The following is a 21,583-nucleotide window of genomic DNA, read 5'->3' as shown; positions in this document are numbered from 1 at the left end:
AACCCAAAAAGCATATCCCTTTTTTTCTATTAGCAAATTCCTTCTTCTTCTGGAGGTTATATAATAATGTTCACACAACCTGATTCTTCTCTCTCTTCTCCTTCATACACAGATAAACATAAAAGCATAAAGCAAAGCATCTTCTGCTCTCTGAATTTTACTTGTCAACAGTAAGTGCTATCCCTTTCTTTCAATTAGGAATCATGCCCATTTTTTCTTTTTTTTTCTTTTTTCTTTTTTTATATTTTATTTTTTCTTCATTTGGATGAAGTATTGAACTTTATGGACTTTTGATTGAAACCCATCTCAAGTAAGGAATCTAAGTTTGATTGGCTTCAAAAATTAATGAGCAAGCTTGTTATGTCTCTGAGCTCTTAGTTTTTGCTCATTCTCTCATGCATTTGAGTTTCAATACCCTGAATAAGAACAATCATATCAAAATTCTACTTCAGTTATGAATGTTTGATAGCATTTGTGATGTAGCTGATAATGCATTCTTTTTTTTAGCATCAGCTAGAATTGACTACTTTCCTTGTCACAATCCTGGGTTTGTTAGTTTTTTATGCATTTGGGATTTCAGTGTCCTTTCTGATGTTTGTGCTGAATTTTTGAAGTTTCTTTCCATTCCATTGTTGTTGGAACTAAGAGTTTTAGGTGCTGTTAGACTAATAATCATTGAAAAGGGTAATCCAATGCACGAGGCTCCCACCAATGTGCATAGCCATAGAGTTTTAAGAAACACACCAGCAACATATAATTACTGAAGCAAACATATATAACTATGAGCTTCTTAACAGGGTCCTCGGGCCATACTTGGCAACCCACAATGACATCAGATACTACTACCCCAAGTTATTGGCTGAATTGGAGGTTCTTCATCTGTGCAATATGGATCATAGCCTCCATGGCTATAGCATCTTTTTTAATATGGAAGCATGAAGGGTTGAATAAACCAACACCTGAGAGGGGAGAAAATCAGAGAGAAGCTGTTGAATTGGTATATGAAGATGAAGCATGGAATACATGTCTTAGAGGAATTGATCCTTCCTGGCTGCTTATTTATAGAATAATTTCTTTTCTTGTGCTTTTGGCTTTGATCATCGCCAATGGGGCTGCTGATGGAGGCGGCATATTTTACTTCTACACTCAGTAAGCTACATTAAGCATATGAGTATAATCTAGTCTTATATGCAACTCTTCAATGATATGGATTGAACAATGTATACACATTCTTTTTCTTGAAATAACAAAAAATTGTCCAAGGCTCCACACTATTTCTTTATATGTTTAAGTTTCACTAGTTGTTTCATTACCACCTCAATTATTAAACTATAGACTTTGTTATATAATTATTTAGATACAGTTTTAGGATTTTTGAAGAACAGTTTCTTTATACTAGGCAGGACTCGTATGTCAACAATGGAAAGAGTTTATTAACAATAACAGTGAAAGCGCTTATTATGTTATTTTTTATTTATTGGGGTATTCAATACATGAGGGGTATTCAAATTATTAATTGTTGCAATGAAATGCTGCTTTTTTAGCCAGTTCTTTTGTTTATAAATATTCTGATTGTATTATTGTGTGTTGTGCAGATGGACCTTTATTTTGCTCACCATATACTTTGGGGTAACACTTCACATTTCTGACTCTTGTTATATTGTAGTAAAAAAATTTGGCATGAAAATGCAATATATCTTTTATTTGAAAATAATGTTAAGTGACTTGTGCTCTAAATTTCACTTTCAGCTTGGATCATCTTTCTCTTTATATGGATGTTTCCTTATACACAATAAATTTGGGAGTGGCACAGTTAATCGTGCATCTTTAGACGCAGAACTAGGCACTTATGTGGTTTCCACTCATGATGGAGCTTTAGATATGCCTAACATGCCCAAGAGTCCAGATCAGGAATCTCATGCTCGGAAAATTGCTGGTGTATGGGGTTACATTTTTCAAATAATTTTTCAGGTGATTCTATTTAATGGTTTAATTGGTGTAGTTTTTTTTTTTCCTGCAAGATATTGTTATTTTAACTAATATGGTGTCCAAGTTCTCATTTATCTTTGACAAAATTACTAGTTCTCCTTGAACATAAATATTGTTTAGTCAGGTCATGTAACAAATTTTTTTGTTAGGGAATCATATAAACCATTAAAAAAACCCTCACCCAATACCTTAAGGTTTTGGGTTAAAATAGTTCTTTACACAGTATCAGAACTTAAGTGACCACAAGGTTACAAGCTCGATTCCTACCACCCCCACTTTCTAGTGAAATTAAAATAAAAGCACAAAAGGTAAACCAAAAATTGAACCTGTATAATATCCACGCTTTAAGCCCAAAGGCGTGAGAGGTATTGGGTTGAATGGTTCTTTATATTTTTCAATTTTGTAAAAGGAAATTGGATATGGTTGAAGAGTGTTGCCTTGAAGCTGAGAGAAAGATATTTGAAATAGAAAGTGTTTTAGGCAATCCATGGTTGTCAAATGTTCAGCTTGAACAAATGGTTAGAAAGTTCTTTAGGCACTCCATCACTAGTTTGCAAAATCCTGTGATATGTCTCTGTTACAGCCATGTGTTTTAAAGGAAAAATACTTGTGTAGACAAGACAACTTATGTATACATGGTCTACAAAAGAATTTATCGATTTTAAGATATCTTTTTATGCTGTAATATTCATTTTTCACCTTTTCTAATTTTTGATAATCTAGGTGTGTTTCATCAAACTCAGGAGGCAATCTATTGATAATTTATTTATTTTTTCATTTTTTTTTCATTTTCTTTTAAATATGTAGACTTGTGCAGGTGCTGTAGTACTCACTGACTTTGTATTCTGGTTCATCATTTATCCATTTCTGACATCCAAAGATTACAATCTGGATTTTGTAAGTATAATAAACATTGTCCTTGGTCCCTCATTTATACTTTTGCTTGGGAAGTTGAATTGTTTGTGTGATAGCTTATGATCTATTCCTCTTTGCCAATGATATAATGAGGTAGAGATATAAACCTAAGTTCAAGGAGAGAGTCATCCTGAGTGGATCTCAGGTGTAGGCTAAGAATAAGGGGAACGAGTTGGGCATGGTGATTCTTGTGGCTGTATTCTGGCAGAGTAATAACAAATTGAGTAAATATGTAAAAGGTGCCTCAATATGAATAAATCTTTGGTACATCTGTTGCACCTAGATTCAGTGCATCTCATCAATGGAAGCATTACATGTCAGAGGAGAAAGAGAATTTGAAAGAGAAAAGAGAATTTTAATTGACATGTAATGTTTCTATTAGTGAGATGTACTGAATTTTTGGTGCAATAGTAGCATAAAAAATTTATTCCCTCAATAGTAACGAAGGATATTTATAGGTGGAGAAATTTTTTCAATAATAAGAGAGAGTCATATTCGTGAGATTTAAGTGTAATGAGATAATATTCATCTCACTTTTTTTTGGGTATTAATATTCGTCTCACTTTAAGAATAAAGACATATAACCTCTTAAATGGGCCTTAGTTGCAAGCCCAAGCTTGCATAGTTATACTTAATAGTTAATATATAGATATCATACAAATTTTGGAGAGTGTTTGGCTCATCCACCTAGTTTTATATTTGTAGAAAAATAAAGCAATTTGAGATTTGCATTAAATATCACTGTTACAATAGGGTTTGTCTTCCAATATCCTTGAAAGAAACTGCATCATTTTTTCCTTAAATTTGAGAAAACAGTACTCAAAATTTTCTCTTTTTTATTGAATTTTTATTTTAACTAATTCTTTGTTTCATTTACTTAATATTCAACTGGAAAATGTAATCAACAGCAAAGCATATTTTTTGAGCTTGCTGGTAAACATCAACTACCAAATGAAATATGTGGTTAATGGGTGCCTGTTGTTTGAAATGCCTTAATTACTATAATGCAAATGAGGCTGAAGAAAAGTGAATGGGTTTATAAATTTATATAATGTTAAATTTTAGCTCTTAATAGGTTTGGTCTTTTGCTACCCATGAGATGCCTTTCTTTCATCTTAAAATATTTGCACTTCTCATTTGGCAGTTCGTTTTTTGTATGCACACCATTAATGCTGTTTTCCTCCTCGGTGACACATCATTGAATTGCATGGTGAGTTTGGGTTTTGGTATGGTTTATATTTTATTTTTTTAATCATCAAGTTTTTTATTTTTTATTTTTTTTTATTTTTTTTTGGCAATGCTTCTAGTTCAAAACTTCAACTTCATAACTATATATTCTCAATACATGCAGAGATTTCCAATTTTCCGGTTTGCATATTTTGTCTTGTGGACATCAATATTTGTTATTGTTCAGTGGATCATCCATGTTTGTGTTTCAATTTGGTAAATACGTGTATCCCTTGTTTTGATTTTTTTTTTACACAAGAGTGTGCTCTCTCTTATAATTTAATAACCATTGTTACAGGTGGCCTTATCCTTTCCTTGACTTGTCATCCCCATATGCACCCTTATGGTATGTTCTCAAATTCTTTGTCACCATTCTGTAATGATTGTCTTCTAATTGCTTCAAAATTTTGGTTGAGATTCTGGTCACAGTTTTCAAATATGACAAATTTTTAATAAACTTGCAAACAAGTAACCATTATCCTCTAACATTGCATGTTTATCTGTTACTGTGTACTGAACGCAGCAATTGGATATGAAATTAATCTTAGTAAATTAAGTCTAGTGTTCAAATGATCTTACATATCTGTTGACCAATTGGACTTTCAGGTACTTGGCTGTGGCTCTTATGCATTTTCCATCCTACGGCATCTTTATTTTAATAGTGAGGCTGAAGAACTACTTGTTATCAACATCGTTTCCTGGGTCTTCCCGTTCTGTACGTTGATAACACATTCTATTATATTCATGGTTGAATGAGAGCTACCTTTTTGCTTAGCAAAAGCATTTTGAAGATTAGATTTAGATAATACCAGCTGTTATATCTCTTCCGACCACAACCACCAAAAAAAAAAAAAAAACACTGCTCGCTAAATCGCAATGCAATGAGGACTAGTATGTCCTCAACTCTTCCAACTCTACCAATCTAGTATATCTTATGAAGAATGCATTATTAAAAGAAACGAGGTAATATTGATAAATTGGTCTACCAATGAAGTCTAACTCGCAATGCAATAAAGACATCTATCATCATTTCATTCTCAAACACTAAGAGCAGATCTTCAATACTCTAATAGCAAGTACATTACCAAAAGAAAGAATAAACGGAACTCAGGAGAAATTAACCATAAAGAAATGTGTAGAATAAATACCTTAGTTGGATCACTTTTTAGTAATATGAGAAAGCAATAAAATCACATCAAATCAAAGGTTAGAACTTCGAACAGTCAAAGTTACGCACCCAAAATCAAGATGCGAAAACCAACATTTATGCTAATTACCAACATCAATTGCTGGGGCAAAGAACATGCTGGTATTATTCATTTCTTACACATTAGGGAGAGAGGACCTTTACATGTGGCCTCCTCATCAGGGTTTTAGGCACCGATTAATCACATGATGAGCAGCGGCAAGATGCTTGCTTCATTGGGCAAAGTATATTTTAACGCTATTTCTTGCTAGTAAGATAACTTGTAAATTACGTAGATTATGGCCAAAGTGATTCAAAATCAGCACTGCAAAAATGAAAGTGAATAAAAGGAAAAGGGCTGCCAAATAGATCAGAAAACAAATAGAAGAGATAGAAGAGGGTAAATGGACTAATGGGGAAAGTAAAAGAACTAATAAAGTAAATCATTTTTCCAAGTACCTAAGCATTTAGTTAAATCAATATAGTCCAATCATCTACCAGGACTTCCAATTATCTAGAACTTCAATTATCCCAACATGGTGATCCCTACTTTTTACTACATAATATCCAGCTATGGCTTCACATATTCTCTGATAAACTGTTCCAACTGAGATATCTCCCCAGTTAGACCAGAAGCATCTGCAGATGTAACTTTGTTATAGCACTGGGTAAAAGAAAATGGTTCTCCAGGTACCCCAAGGGTGAACTCGTTTGCAATGTCAGCTGCAGATATTGCACTTCTTGATGCCCGTAATTTGTCTCTGTAAAAGGATAACAAGAGTCAAGAACAGTGTTGCAAGGTGAAAAGAATAAGACTGACATAGATTGAATAATACATATATTTTTAAGTGATTAACAAACCAATAAGTTGATTTACAGTGTAAAGACAAATAATTATGAGGAAGAAGCTACAAGGACTAGAATAAATAATAGAAACTGTAAAGTACTTCTTGAATGGGACTCAAGTCTCAAGCAACAATAACAGAATGAACATATGAATGTTATGCAAAGGTATTACACACACAATACGACAACAACCAAGCCTTATCCGTCAAGGTGAGGCTGGTTACATGCGTCAAACATTGTTACCATAGGGCTATCAGAAACCAAATTGTCAATAAATCCATTTAGAGTAAGTTCCTTTTCAAAAATTTATCCTGAAGTTTTATTTTTGATTTTTTGTCTTCTTGTACCCCTCTTCACCAAAATCCATTCCATTTGTTCCACTTGTCACATTGGGCCTCTTTTGGTCTTCTCACATAAACAAAGCACCTCAAACAAGTTTCTATCATATATTCCTCAATAGGTGCTACTCCAACATTCTCATTAATACATTTGATCCTAATCTAACCTCATTTCATATGTCGACTCATTTACCTTAACATTCTCATCTTAGCCATACATTTTTTGCTCTTATTGGCAAGTGCCCAATATGGACTAACAGAGCATCACTAGTCCTATAGCTGTCAGTAGAATTGATAGGCACTTTGCAATCAGAAATTAAGCTATTACAGCATTGTGAGGTATAGGGAGTTGGGTTGATGAATAATTATAAAAAAAAAAAAAAAAGTACTTGATGAACAATCAAATGGGTGGAGATAAAAGACTGAGTTTTGAAGCAATACATTTCCTTCTCCATCTGTCTGCGGATAAACTCCTTGGAATGAGCAGTGACTTTGTCTGTTTTGTTGCATAGAATAAGCAACGGAATCTTCTTCTTCACAACACTTCCCTTGGTCAATATATCATATAGATACCTGTTAAGAAAAGCAAATTAGCAAGTGTAATAAATAACCCTTGTGTGTGCTGCACTACTGACACCACTTCTTCCTCAGGACTAGGGCAGTTAATTAATGCTTGCTTCCAATTGCTTACGAATTACTTCATTCAAAGATGGAGGGGAACAAAAAATGAAAAAAAACATATAAACACAATTTAACAAGGCACTTTGGGGACAGAAGGAATTACTCAGAAGCAGCACGGCAATTTGGTAAGAAATCCAAAGCATCAACAACAAAAACTATGCCAGCAGCTTGAGGCAAGTATTCATCAAGTTTGGGCCGCAGACGAGAATGTCCCGGAACATCAACAACATGAACAGGATTTATCTTGCGATTCTGTCAAGCAAACACAAGAGACAATATTTGTTCTAGTTCCACAATTAACAAACAAGGACATAGACACAATCTCAACTAACTTGACAAAAAACCCAATCTAGGCTTATTCAATTAAGAACACAATTTTTAACACATGCAAAAACTATGTAGCACCGATACTGACACGAGAAACGTGATACGACACGACATGACACTCCGACACGTTAATTCTAAAAAATTATAGATTTTGACACGTTATGACACGTTTTGATATTAAATATTATTTTTAATTTATGTAGTGTCTATTATATTTAATATTCAATAATTTTACAAAAAATGAAACCAAACTTATAATATTCATCAATTTTGCAAAGAAACATAAGATATCCCAAATATTTATATTAAACTCAATAAAATGGTAATCATAATCCAACGAATCTAATAGTTGGAACTAAAAACTCAACGCAACGCAACTTTTGAAACTTTTTTTTTTGAATTTCTATAATGCATGTTGGAGTGTCAGGGAGTGTGTCGGAGTGTTGGGAAGTGTCGGACACGACACGTCAGGGTTTTTTTAAAGTGTCGGTGCTTCATAGTGCAAAAACATGTTAATCGACGCATGTATTTGAGTGCAAGAAGCCGAGATGTAACCTGAGTTGTTTCAGAATGAAGAACAAAAGTGTCCTCATTAGGTTCCATTGACGTAACAGTACCCTGATGGATAGAGCCATCCCTAAGCTGTGACAAAATGCATAATATAAGTATCTCACCACACAACAATTGGCCGTTAGGCCGTTGCAACCGTAATTAAAGACCGTTATAACTGCATTTACAAGCATGAGAGGTTAACCTGATAGAAGAGAACAGTTTTGCCAGCACCACTAAGGCCAGTTAATAGAATGGTATTAGACTTTGCGCGCTTCAACAAGCGAACTGCAACAACAAAACAGAGGGAAAAATCAATTAATATACATCAAAGAATAAATAAGAAGGAAAATGGTATGGTAAGTTAAGTTAAGCACTGACATGAAAGGAGCAGAATGGTGGTGAAAAGGAGGGTAGCTGCAGCAGCGTAGAGCTGAATTGGGGGAACATGACGAAGATGGTCCAAAGCCACACGCCACCACTCACCAATTTGTTGCTTCCATTGCTCCAATTCTTCCATCGGCTCAGTGAAGCGCCGAGAGAGACACTACGAACCAAGGTTTCGTTTCGATCTATAGATCTGCCCTTGTTTAGAACTAGGGACTTTTCAAATCAGATTCCAAAACGGCACCGTTTTCTGCCTTTTCCTTCGGTTTTCTTTTTTGGAGTTAACAACCCTAATTATCTCTTTGAGATGAGTTGGCTCCTCCGGTATCCCCACGAGCTTCGACTCTTTGAGCCGGCTATGGGACTAATCCGGAGTGCGGAGGAACAGTGACCTTATTTACGTTTTCTTTCTTTATAAAAACAATTTAAAAAGGAGTTTTTTTTTTTTTTATAAATTAAAAAGGAGTTTCAACTTATTTATGTTTATAATTTCTTATAATTTATTAATTAATTATTAATTTATAATAATTAATTACTATTGATTAACAAAAATCAATGATTAATTTTTTAAAAATATATGATAAATACAGCCTCAACATTTACGACAATTTTTATTTTTTATTTATTTTTTTATGCACGTTATCTTATTGTCTATAAGAATTAAGGCCACATTATTCTGGGCAACCACCCCCACTCTTTTCCAGTCTCGTATCACCTTTAAAACATATTAACTTATTCGCCGTGTTAATTTTTTTCTAAAGCTTTAATTTTCAATTGTTTGAAATTGCATGTAAATAAATGTTAAAGTGTAGGGTGTAAAAATATAGTAATTTTTTTTGTTTGAAATATATTATTTAGCTTAGTTAATGTACAAAATTTTTTGGCTTCAATAATATTATTATTGGTGTTAATAGATGTTACTTGTTCGAATAGTTTGTGTAAATTAAAATATATTAAGTAAAATCTATTAGCTGTGTTAATTAATGTATATTATTTATATTAGCTTGTATTATTTGTTTTAAACAATATGTATTATTTGTCAATTTCGTTGTTCTTTTTTTTTGGAAACCTCAAATTCGTTGTTATATGTTTTAGTTAAAATGTTGTAGAATTAATTAAATACAATTTTAGTTGTGAATTATATTTTATCATTTTTTACACTATAAGCATTAAAAATGGTATTTAGTTTGTCTTAATTCTTAATGAAGCATTTATCCAAGCCTTGTGAATTCGCTATTATTGTGATTTGTGCATGTACAGAATTCACTTTTTTTTTTTTTGAAATATTTCAAACAGTTCATTGCTTCGCAACTAATCCGATTTTCGGGTCTGGTTCAGGATTAAGGCTTTAAACCCCTCCCAAAGGTAGTACTGAAGAGATTCGAACACACACATACATTTATACATACGTAACACATAATTCACTTTATCAAGGCTTCTAATGTTCAAAATCAAATTATCTTATATTCACATACATTTCGTATATGCTAGCGAGTTTCCTGAGGTCGATCCCCATGGCAGAGGTAGGGTGGGTTTTGACAAGCATAGGCATGGTGGAGGAGCAGTGGTTCTGGCTTTCCAGCGACAATGTGTCTAGGATATATACATAGAGCTGAAAGGAAAATAATACATAAAATCAAGGTCAAAAGTGAATCTCACGCGCTCGAAAACTTTCTCTGCTAGGGTTTTTTTTTCATCTCTTTTCACTAATGGGGGAGACCAGGCCAGCCTCCAAGGAAGAAGAAGATAACCTTAACAGAAGCACGAAGAAACCTAAAGGGCCTGTTATACAAGATGAAGTCATGGACGACCATATGCAAATGGGAGACCAAGGTGAATCGAAAGAAAATGAGATCTTGATTGGTGATTTGGAGGCTAACTCAGAGACCCTCTGTCATCCAGAGGCCATTGAAACAGAAGGGGAGATTAGGAAGGTCATCTCTTACAAAGAATCCCTTGTGAACAACAACTTGAAAGGAGGAGGGGTATATGTTGAGAATGATGAAGAAGACTAGCTCACCCAACAAAAGAAAAAGGACGCTTTTGAGGAAGCCATAGAAAGGAAGATCTGAAAACTTCAAAGGTGATCCCTTCTGCCCCATATACCATTCAGAAAGCACAAGGAAGATTGCAAGGAATGGAGGAAAACTCTGATCTTCAAACTCTTAGGGAAGAGAATAAGCATGTGTTTCCTCATAAATCATCTACAGAAGATGTGGAGTCTTAAAGGAGCGTACGAATTTATAGATTTGGAGAATGATTTCTATCTGATAAGGCTATGGGATGAGCAAGACTACAAGCATGTGCTAGAGGAAATACCCTGGATTGTAGCGGACCATTACGTCACTGTGCAAAAATGGTGCCCCATGTTCAACCCTCATGACGACAGTAAACTAGCGGTGTGGATACACATACCAGGTTTGACCCTCGAGCTCTACAAATCGAAACACCTTAAGAATATAGGTAATCTTTTTGGTAGAATTATCAAGATTGATAGATACTCTATCAGATTAGGAAACTCAGGGATAGAAGAATTTACTGAGAGAGCTAAATTTGCTAGAGTGTGTGTTGAGGTTGATTTAAAAAAAGGTTTGCTAGCTAAATTCAGATTTGCAGATAGAATCTTTCATGTGGCATATGAGGGTTTACACCTCATTTGTTTTAACTGTGGTGAATACGGCCTCAAACATGATCATTGTCCTAGAAATGCAGCCAACACCTCCACCTAGAGGTTACTCAACTGGATAATCCGATGATTCAAAAGAAAGAGAGCTTAGAAAAGATTTTGAAAGATTCAGAAGTGCAAAACCGAGGCAGCTAGATGATTGTCCAGAGAAATAACAAAGGTAAAAAACCCAGAGAGTACTTGGACCAGAACCGCAACTCTGTGTCTACTTCTTTGAAGCCAACGAAAGACAATCAAAGTAATGACAATACAAAAATAAAGGGATCTCATTTTGAGATGATTAGTGTGGAAGAACCAGAGTCAATTCTAAAAGCATTTATATCAATACCAGTTCCAAAACTATGCAGTGCAACAGATATTCATGTCATGTGTGTTTATCACTATTCTACTGGCCAGAGAAATGCAGGAATACGTCTATACCTACATGTAGTACAAGGAACACCGCTTGCACCTCACCCACAGCCTCACCATCTTGTATGTACCACATACTCAGGCTTACCGTATAGGTGGAACACCACATGCATATCATAAAGGCACTAGCAATAACAGCTCAACAACATTTTCAAAACATCAAAAGCATGTAATACAGCATGCATATAACCATACCCCCATGGGACATGGAGGAACCACAACATGGCTAAATCGAGGACACAAAAACTTACCTTGCAAGCTCACTATCCAATGCCAAGAGTCCACACGGCTCAAGTCCAACACACAGCAGATCACAATCTGATAAGGACCAATAATAAAACAATAAACATGCACCACAAGCATATAATATTAAGACCACGCCTTCTCGTTACGTTTTACGTCTTAAGGCTTCACACAAGCCATAAGCCCTTAATCACATGATTCTGACTTAGTTCAATTAAAACAGAAGTTCAACTTCATCAATCTAAGGTCCACAAACCCCCAATAGCCTACTGTACACACAGCACAGCTATTGTTCTACGAAATCCCAGAATATCCGGATATTCCTCGGGGACATATCCGGATATACAATACAATATCCGGATATCTCACTGACAATATCCGGATATCCAATATCCGGATATCTTATTGTCAATATCCGGATATCCAATATCCGGATATCCGGATATCCATATCCGGATATTTCACGGGAAAATATCTGGATATTTCGCGACAGAATGCAGTTTCTGCATTTCGCGAAGATATCCTTCAATGGTTCCATTTTTACCGATTACAGAAGCCTGAACATGCATTTCTAGGTGTGTTTGACATTACCCAACTTTAAGTTATCATCTTTTAACCTTTACATGCATCAAGGTTCCATTTTTAAGCAAAAGAACTCAAGTTAAAGTGTGATGATCATACCACAAGCTCAAAACAGAGAATGGAGATGCTCTTGGAGCTCTAACACAACCCCTCAAGTCTGACTCAAAGATGTGCATGAAAATAGCACCACAAATGTTGGTTCTTTAACACCAAAGGCCACCACTTGGACCTCCAAGTGCCATGACAAGGCTTCTCTCAACCCAAAACCACCAAGTCAGCACCAAAGCTCCCTCACACAGCCCCTCTAACTCAGAAAACGACCAACAATACAGTCCCCAAGGCTAACTCTGACCCTCACCATGTGTTTAGAATGATGAAACAAGCATCAAAGGTAAATACTTGCTCAAGAAATTGTGAAGAAGGTCAAGGAGAGCATTTCTGGTCAGCCACCACAAAGAACTCACGCTCAAAGTCTATTTTCTAGGGTTGTGTGCCATTAAGAAGAGTATTTATATCGGTTTAACAATAAAACACACAGTATTAACTTTAATTGCTACACTTAGCATTTTAATCCCAAACTTTGGATTCTTAACCTACACAATCTTACAAGAATTATCATATTTTTATAATAATTTTCGGAGCACCTTTTTGGTACGCGCTTTTCATAGCCAGTATCATTTTCTGGCACCAGTTCTCATTATTTGAACTTGAAACTCGTTTTACAAGTCCTATATATTATTCTAGTAATTATCATGAATTTACATTAATTTTTCGGGATACTTTTTCGGTACGCATTTATACCGACTAGCAGAACCGGTATCTGCACTTTTCTTCCGAAAAGCGACTTTCAGCATTATTAATCACTTATCATAATTATTAAAGCCTCTTAATAATTATTAGGTCAATTATGAAATCATTTCCTAATTTTGTATAATTAATTAATTAATTTTCTTAATTAACGGTGCAGGTTCTTACACCTACCTCAGCCATTAGGAGAAAAAAGGAAGTAGTGAAGCTACTTGGAACTATATATAAGAATTCCAAGACTGCTTGGAAGAGTGTGGTTTGGCTGATCTTGATTTTTATGGGCCTGTTTTCACCTGGACAGATTAGTTACTCATCATTTCCTCAATAGATCTTATCATAGACCAATTATCCTTGGAGAACAACCTGAGTGGATGGTTAGAGATGGAGACAAACAGTTTAAATTCCTTGAAGCTTGGTTAACTCAAGAGGATTTTGAGCAATTAGTTAAAACCAGCTGGGAGAGGAATGATGATTGGGTTGCTACAAAATCTTTATTCCAACATAAGGCTTCAGATTGGCATTACGCCACCTTCACTGATCATCTCAAGCAAAAGAGGAAGATCCAAGCTAGACTTAAAGGCATTGAGGAAGAGCTAGAGAGAAGACTGGATAATACCCTTGAAAGGCTTCACAAAGAGCTTTGATAGCAGCTCAACTCTATTTACATCAAGGAAGAGCTCACTTGGTTCTAAAGGGCGAGAAGTAACTGACTTATTTTTTGTGACAGGAACTCTAAATTCTTCTACACGTCCATTATAATCAGAAACGAAGAAATAAAATTAAGTGCCTCAAAGACAACCAAGGTATTTGGATTAATAACCCTACTTCCCTCCAAGCTTTGGCTATTAATTTCTTCCAAAACTTATACACTAAAGATGCTCCAACTAAGCTTTGGCTATTAATGCCTGGTTCCAAAACTTCTTCGGTTTCTTTATTTGATTTGGGAAAACAATACCTGATTCAGGCCTCAAATCTTCAATCTACTTCCTGAACACTTTTTTAGTGTAGCAGTAGCATCGTACATGTGTCCAAAATAATATTTTAAAACTCGAACCGATCATCGACTCGGTCGATGTATTGAATTAGTGGTTCAACCGAGTTCAACTATGTTTAATCGAATTTCAAAATAATATAATAAGTATTAAATTATGAACATTATGTCCAACAAATAAAAGTGGTCTAGTAGTAAGCCTTCTGATCCTCAAACAATGGGACTTAAGTCAGAATTCTATTTCTTGTAAAAAGTATGTATTTTACACAATTTAACATAAAATCGGTTCAACACCGGTTGAACCCGATTTTGGATCGATTCGGTCAACCAGTTCGAGTGTTTAACCGATTTGAAAGCTGGGTCGACTCAACGGTCTGAGTCAAATTTTAAAACACTGGTCCAAAAGAAGTAAAAAAAATGAATTTAGATGAAAATAACTTTAAAATATATGAATCAAAGTAAAATAAAACTTCCTTTTGAAAGTAAAATATACGCGTAATAGAAATTTCCCTACTTCCTGTATGCAATTCTGACTTTCTCACTTCCAAGAGATAAAGAAAATGATATTATATTATCCTAGAGTAACAGTTCATGGTTTACTTGAAAATATATATAAAAAAATTGTTCAATTCAAATATTGCTTCTTTTATTAAAAATGAAGGATAATATTTTTCTCAAGTTGCATAAGAGAGTAATATTTTCCAACACTCATATACAATTGTGGGGCTCATCAAGAGAAAGAAAAAATAAAATAATAGCTTAATTATTAATTTGATTATGTGAGTATAAAAAAATATTTATCTCATATGTAACTTGAGAAAAATATTAACCAAAAATGTATTCGTGAAAGTAAACTAGACAGCTATGATGTGCGGACACTAACACGGGACACGACACGATACGACACGCCGAACGTTAATTTAAAAAATGTCATATTTCGACACGTTGGGACACGTTTTGATATTAAATAAAAAATTTAATATATATAATATAATTTATATTTAATACATATAAGAGTCTATAATAAGTCATATAACTAATCAGATATTTAAATTTCATAACATAAATATAAATATAAATAATTTTTCGTACTTGTTAATTTTTCATGTCAAATTTCATAATAGAAAAAAATTAATTTATAAAATATTTTTTTATATTTAGTTAATAAAATAAAATTAAGATTAAAAAAAACGTGTCCTAGCGTGTCTGAGCATGTCCTAGCGTGTCTGAGTGTTGACCGTGTGTCCAAAAAAGTTGACTGCATGTCGGAAAACGTGTCGAAACGTGTCAGAGAGTTGACCGCGTGATCCCAAATGTTGACTGTGTGTCGAACGCGTGTCCGAACGTGTCCGTGCCGATATTTTTCGTATCCTGACTTTAGTGCTAGACAGGTTTATTATTATTATTATTATTTTTTGGTACAATATTATGATCTTATTTTACTCGTCCCACAAGAATGGATTAAAATTTTGTCGTATGCGTTGATAGGTTCAAATTGGTCATTTGGATCGTGAACTTCCGGTCAATCTTTATGTATTTCATATTTATACCCAATGACACGTTGGGAAGAGAGAAAACAACGTTTACTTAAACAACGTTTACTTTGAAGTTATACCTTAACATATTATTAATAGTAATGGAGTAACATTTCTGTTTGTTTCAGATTTTCTCAAAATATACCTAGCATTCTTCATTGGATTTCAATGTTGTCCTCATTTGGTACAAATATTTTAAGATTTTTCTCATCAAACGATGTTGTCTAGAAATCATGATTTGTGTGAAAAAGGCAAAGAAGGACATTGTGCAAGTTTACCACGTGTAATGTGGTATTTCAAAATAAAACTGGATAAATGGGGGAAGTGGACATGCAAAGTGATAATATTATCCTTCTTATTAGAGTACATTTCTGCACAAAATTTAATTACAAGGTTATTTTTGTCATCTCATTCTATTTTTTCATCAATATTTTTACTTCAACCAAATACAAACTCACAAAATTTAACTCAATTTTTCTGGTAATATTTCGATCAACCAAACTTTTTTTATTTTTTTATTTTTCTATTTTCCTACCAAACTCATTTTCTAACCATATTCTTAATAAATATATTTACCTAATAAAAATATATATATCCTTTACCAAAGACCCCTAATAATAATAATGAAGAGGATGAATATTATCTAGAGTTTAGTGGCGTATGCAGTGATGTCATACAAAATGGCTAAGTGACTGAGACAATGGACAAGAATTCAATTAAGAGTAAACACCCTTTTTGGTCCCTAGCAATATTAGCAAAATCCATTTTAGTCCCTGACAATATAAAAGTACCAAATTGGTCCCTAAAGTTATGAAAAAAGGGCCACATTAGTCCTTTTGTCAACTCCTCCATCACGGTCAAACTAACGGTGCCCATGTGGCACGTTATCTGCTGACGCGGACTCCACGGTGGAAAGCTGGACGACGACGGTGGACACCCATGGAAAGCACGACGTCGTTTTACTTGAATCCAATTAATTGATAAAACCCAAATAATGAACCCTAAAATTGAAAAAAACCCAAATGCCTTCATTCGAACCCTAAACCGGAAACTCCATCCCCCAAATTGATGAGCAAATCTGTAAACAGCAAAACGCCCCCAGAATGTTTGCACTTTGATGATTGAAACTCGACGAAAGACATTAAGCCATCAACCGGATTTCTGGGCGTGGGAGAAGATGAGTGTTTCTTCTGGCATGGGGGGTCAAGTGGGAGTAAATCAATGGGGGGAAGAACAATGGCAAGGACCACTGGTTGGAGGTGCAAATGTGGGAGACAAAGTATTGTCTATACCTCCAAAACTGAGAGGAACCCAAACAAGGCTTTCCTTGGGTGTCCTAACTTCAAGGTACGAATTTGTAATCTGCCCCTTTATTGAGTTGGAAAACTTGCTAACCATGGTGTTTATTTTTTTTAGGAGAAGAAGCCCTATTGTGAATTTTTTAGATGGGTAGATGACATGTGTAATGAACCCATGGAACTGGAAGAAGCAAGAATTCACACTGTGGAGTTGGATGTTGTTGAAATGAACTTCAAGTTGAAGTATGTGGAGATGATGATGAGAGAGCAAGATGTGAAGATTACTGAGCAAGGAATGAAGCTTCATCAGCAGGAAAGAAAACTAAATGATGTATACCTGAAGATGGTGGAGGAGTTAGATAGGATGGACAAAAAAATTAGGACAGTTGATAGGTCAGCTAGGGTCTTAGGTGCTTGTGTTGGTGTGATCATGATCTGTATGTTTGTTGTTAGTGTGGTAAAAGTGAAAACAAGTGACCCAAATGTATTTTTCCTTCAGTGAATTGTAATGAGTACTCCTTCCTGTTATTATACAAATTATGTGTTAGTTCAAATCTGTTTGTGTGTATTATCATATGGCCTATTATAAAAAAGCCTTGAATGGATTCCTTAATATATTATGGCATTATATATTTGTGCCTTGGTCAAATGCTGTACTGGATGCTAAGCTTCTTTTAGTATGGACTATTGCATAGTTAGGCATCGATTGAAGGATAAAAGATTACTACATTGTATCACAAACAGATATAGATTGCTACTGATATAGACACATAACTCATGACATTGTTGATACAGAAGTTGCATACTGTTATGCATATTTTGTTACTGATTGCAAAACACGAGGACCATTTAGGTCCCTGGCAATGTTACTCGAGGGTCGTTTTGGTCCCTGACAAAGTACATGGGGCACTTATTGATCCCTGATTCCAGAATTATAGGACATGAGTTGTTGATGTCCAAATCAACAAATTGCAGCACTCATTTTAAAAAACAGTAGTGCATTACATCAGATACACTTGCTGTCCCTGACTTATATGCTTTTGAATGCAGTCCAGATAAACAAAATAGAAGTGCATGACATCAGAAATCCAGTATGTAGGGGTCCAAATTGGTCCCTGACAATGATTGTTGGGGTCCTAATTGGTCCCTGCATCCAGAAAATTGGACATGATCTGTTTCATCAGTAACACAGCACAAACCTGCACTAGAATGCAAATATGGCAGCTAAATGACCAACAACAAGCTAACTCAGTTAAAAAACATAAAATGGACATGAACTTATGACATGCATCAACCCTGCCACATAATAGCTGCAATCTTGGGCAACTTGCAACATTCATCAACCAGTAACCAGAAAATATGGCCAGCACAAACCTGCACAAACCAGTAACCAAAAAATATGGCAGCTAAATGATAAAAACATAAAATGGACATGAAATTATCACATTCATCAACCCTGCCACATAACATGCATGTCCAGAATATAACCAGTTACACATAATTGTCTTCCTAGAACTAGAAACCAGTAGTGCATTACAAATAAAAGCCAACTGATAGAAATTCCAAGTGAGGCCTATAAATACAATCCTGGCCATGCATCAAATGATTACATTATATCTGTAAAAGGCCTCCAAAAAAAATGGCCAGAATGTACAAAAAAAGGGCATTATATCCACTCATTTTCAGTTGGCTCATGCACTACTCCCTTGTTCTTCTTCATCAGCAGCTCATTTTCTTGAGGATCGCCTTGGTGGCATGAAATCAGGTGTTGTCATGAAGTGCATAAATCTGCTTCGTGTGCCAGTGCTGGCTGCCTTCATTGTCTCTTCAGTCAACACTGCATTTGCTTCTTCTGGATTTGAAGGAGGTGGGCTGCATCCTCTCAAGTTGACTTGTTGTGCCTGAGAACTACCAATTTCTGACGGGCCTCCTTGACTTAATAGGATTTCATTTACTGAGTCTGTGCCAATCCTCACAGATTGTGGTCTTGCTTGGCTCTTGTCTGTTTTGGAAGCTGGTGGCCCCTTACAACTCTTGCCATAGTGTCCAATCTGACCACACTTACTACACTTGGCTTCATATGTCCTTTTAACTTTCTTTGTCATGCTCCCTTGGTCTTCAGTTGGGTCCTTCTTCCTGTGTTTCTTGGGTCGCCCAATTGGCCTTTTCAGTTTTGGTGGAAGAGGTTTGGGTTCATCAGATGCAGGCCAATACTTGTCCGAGTTCACTGGGTTTAAGGTGTGCTCATATGTGGCATGCAATGCATCAACTGTAAGCCATTGATGGACATAGTTCTCGGCTGGCTCGTTTTTGTGACAAATTGCTGCTATAGCATGCTCACAAGGCAGTCCAGTCAACTGCCATACATTGCATGCGCATGTATGTGTTGTTAAATTGACTCCAACTCTATCACCTTTCCCACTGACCTCATACATATCTTGCTGCAGATTTCCAGTCCAAGTGGGTGTCCATGAATTGCTAAGAACCTTTAACTGATCCAGTTTCAATTGCTGAGCAGAAGCTATTTTACCCCGAACAGTACCTAACACCCTCTGATGTGCAGCCATCCTCCTCATAATGTAGCATCTCAGTTCCTCCAATAGAGTGATAATCGATTTTGACCTATATCCAACGATCTTGGCATTCCATACCTCTGCCATGTTGTTTATGATATTATCACATTTCGGCCAGTGGCGGAAATAAGCTTTCACCCAACTTGAGGGCTGGATGCCATCCAAGTACTTCCATGCAGCCTCATTCTTTACTTTCAACCGTGCCATGCATTGCTGGAACTGGGGGACAGTGGTGCATCTTGAACACTCCCAAACCATGGCTCGAATTGCCTTATCTTTCCATTGCTTTATGAAATTCTTCCAAACGTGCTGCACACAAAAACGATGATATGCACCAGGCATCACCTCTTGCAGTGCTGGAATCAGCCCCTACACACAGACACAAAAAAAGGTATCACAAAAACATATATAGATTGCCACAAAGTGTTGCTGACTTAAATAGACAAGGATCAATTAGGTCCCTGGCAATTTCCCTCGAGGGTCGTTATGGTCCCTGACAAATTGCACGGGGGACTAATTGGTCCCTGACATTAACAGCAATGCACTTAACATCAGAAATGCACTTAACATCAGCAATGCACTTAACATCAGCAATGCAGTAAAAAATGCAGTTTATGTAATCAAACCCTGCCTCAAGCAGTTTCTTGGAAAATCTTTGCAAAAAAAAAATCTTCGGTTGGGGAATAACTAATTGCGAAGCTTAGTGCACCCACTGTTACAATGAGGGGCTAGCCCACACGGGTCGTACCCCGAGGGCATGGTGCCCGGAGAAGGTTGAATGGGGATACCATTTGGCAATGTACCAAAAAAAAAATGCAAAAAAACCAATAACTAATAAGCAGGTAACACACAGAAAAAAAATCATTCAACAAATATGTGGCTGAATACTAAAGCAAGTTGAAATGAAACAAGCTTAACACACCTTCTGTTGGTCAGAAATAAAATTCCATCCAAACACTGCGTGAGGGCCAATGTCTTCCTGTAACAGGGTTAAAAACCACTTCCAGTTCTCTTTTGTTTCACTGTCAACAATTGCATATGCAATGACAGAAACTTTTGTTGGCATCCTCCCCAACTGCACTTAACAATTGACCTCCATAATATCCTATCAAGAAACATCCATCCAAACCAATTAAGGGCCTGCAGCCAGCTTTGAACCTTTTCTTGCATGCATCCAGACAAATGTACAACTTAGAAAATATGGGAGATGAGTTCGGATCAGGTTGTGGGATCACTTGCATTTGACATGTAGACCCTGGATTGCTTCTTAATAGCTCACCTAAGTAGTCTCTCAATTTTGCGTACTGTTCTTTTTCACACCCTTCTATTTTGGCCTTGTCTTTCTGAAGTGCTTTGGTCACTTTCTTCAAATGGACATGAACTTTGTACTCCTCTTTCATGTGGTCGTAGGCCTCTGCCTTTGTCATGTTCGGCTGTGTCATTAGCCTTTTTTCTAACTTCTTTGCAACCCAATCCCTACTTGCCCTCTTGTTTCTAAAAAGTCTGCAACAAGTGTGTATGTTATTAAAAGTCTTGATTTGGAAAGCTTTCATTTTGTTGTTCCACGAACAGTAAATCGTCCAATCACATTCATCATTACTACACTTTGCTCGGGCCCTCACTTTGTCATTCTTCAGCCACTTGAATTGTCTTCCTAGATCAATATTGTAGTCTTTGACATCATTTTTAAATAATTGAAGACTCACAAACTCCATTCCTACCTCTAAGTGCACATGACCAAACTCCTCATGCACATTAAATTTTGGATTGACAACCTTTTCATCCTCTTCAGCACCACTTGAAGGAGACGTGTTCAACTCTTCAGAGTTATACCCATACCCACCCTCCTCGAACGACATTGACTTCTCATCCTCTTCCATTGTATTTTCCCCTGCCAACTCTTCAACCTGCTTTTTTTTCTTCCTTTTTTGCTTTTTTTTTCCGACAGCTTTACCCTTCCCCTTGCACTCCTCTTCACTCTCTGTTTCTGTATCATACATAGGTGGAGGAGG

At 35.8% G+C, this 21,583-nt stretch overlaps 3 protein-coding genes across 3 annotated transcripts; 1 reads left to right on the top strand and 2 right to left on the bottom strand.

The window, feature by feature from the left end:
* Nucleotides 1–781: 781 nt before the first annotated feature.
* Nucleotides 782–4,855, top strand: LOC133298333 (uncharacterized). The gene is made up of 8 exons (XM_061497599.1): nt 782–1,149; nt 1,596–1,629; nt 1,750–1,971; nt 2,797–2,886; nt 4,049–4,114; nt 4,256–4,347; nt 4,430–4,477; nt 4,738–4,855. The coding sequence occupies exons 1-8, from the start codon at nt 782–784 to the stop codon at nt 4,853–4,855; spliced, it is 1,038 nt and encodes a 345-aa protein (XP_061353583.1).
* An 842-nt stretch (nt 4,856–5,697) lies between these two features.
* On the bottom strand, nt 5,698–8,650 carry LOC133298345 (uncharacterized). Its single transcript, XM_061497612.1, has 6 exons — nt 8,440–8,650; nt 8,264–8,346; nt 8,065–8,151; nt 7,286–7,434; nt 6,943–7,074; nt 5,698–6,078 (listed from the first exon to the last, which is right to left on the bottom strand). The coding sequence occupies exons 1-6, from the start codon at nt 8,576–8,578 to the stop codon at nt 5,889–5,891; spliced, it is 780 nt and encodes a 259-aa protein (XP_061353596.1). The 5' UTR covers nt 8,579–8,650; the 3' UTR covers nt 5,698–5,888.
* Nucleotides 8,651–18,078: 9,428 nt separating this feature from the next.
* On the bottom strand, nt 18,079–21,571 carry LOC133298332 (uncharacterized). The gene is made up of 5 exons (XM_061497598.1): nt 20,807–21,571; nt 20,494–20,646; nt 18,745–19,940; nt 18,373–18,454; nt 18,079–18,222 (listed from the first exon to the last, which is right to left on the bottom strand). The coding sequence occupies exons 1-5, from the start codon at nt 21,569–21,571 to the stop codon at nt 18,079–18,081; spliced, it is 2,340 nt and encodes a 779-aa protein (XP_061353582.1).
* Between the last annotated feature and the right edge of the window lie 12 nt (nt 21,572–21,583).

The sequence above is a fragment of the Gastrolobium bilobum genome, unplaced genomic scaffold (assembly GCF_033153095.1).
Source record: "Gastrolobium bilobum isolate Gb01-03AN ecotype WA unplaced genomic scaffold, APGP_CSIRO_Gbil_v1 utg33134, whole genome shotgun sequence".
Lineage (NCBI taxonomy): Eukaryota > Viridiplantae > Streptophyta > Magnoliopsida > Fabales > Fabaceae > Gastrolobium > Gastrolobium bilobum.
Note: the sequence above shows the minus strand (reverse complement) of the source record. Positions and strands in the feature narration are given on the sequence as shown.

Excerpts from the sequence above, each read along its gene's own strand:
- LOC133298332 (XM_061497598.1), bottom strand. The coding sequence starts at position 21,571 with ATGTATGATACAGAAACAGAGAGTGAAGAGGAGTGCAAGGGGAAGGGT. Across the intron at positions 20,647-20,806 it reads GGTCTACATGTCAAATGCAA|TTGGGGAGGATGCCAACAAA; the intron begins GTGATCCCACAA and ends TGTTAAGTGCAG. Across the intron at positions 18,455-18,744 it reads CCTGATTTCATGCCACCAAG|GGTTGATGAATGTGATAATT; the intron begins GCGATCCTCAAG and ends GTTATGTGGCAG.
- LOC133298333 (XM_061497599.1), top strand. The coding sequence starts at position 782 with ATGAGCTTCTTAACAGGGTCCTCGGGCCATACTTGGCAACCCACAATG. Across the intron at positions 4,348-4,429 it reads CATGTTTGTGTTTCAATTTG|GTGGCCTTATCCTTTCCTTG; the intron begins GTAAATACGTGT and ends CCATTGTTACAG. Across the intron at positions 4,478-4,737 it reads TCCCCATATGCACCCTTATG|GTACTTGGCTGTGGCTCTTA; the intron begins GTATGTTCTCAA and ends TTGGACTTTCAG.
- LOC133298345 (XM_061497612.1), bottom strand. The coding sequence starts at position 8,578 with ATGGAAGAATTGGAGCAATGGAAGCAACAAATTGGTGAGTGGTGGCGT. Across the intron at positions 8,347-8,439 it reads CACCATTCTGCTCCTTTCAT|TTCGCTTGTTGAAGCGCGCA; the intron begins GTCAGTGCTTAA and ends TTGTTGTTGCAG. Across the intron at positions 6,079-6,942 it reads AGACAGATGGAGAAGGAAAT|AGACAAATTACGGGCATCAA; the intron begins GTATTGCTTCAA and ends ATCCTTTTACAG.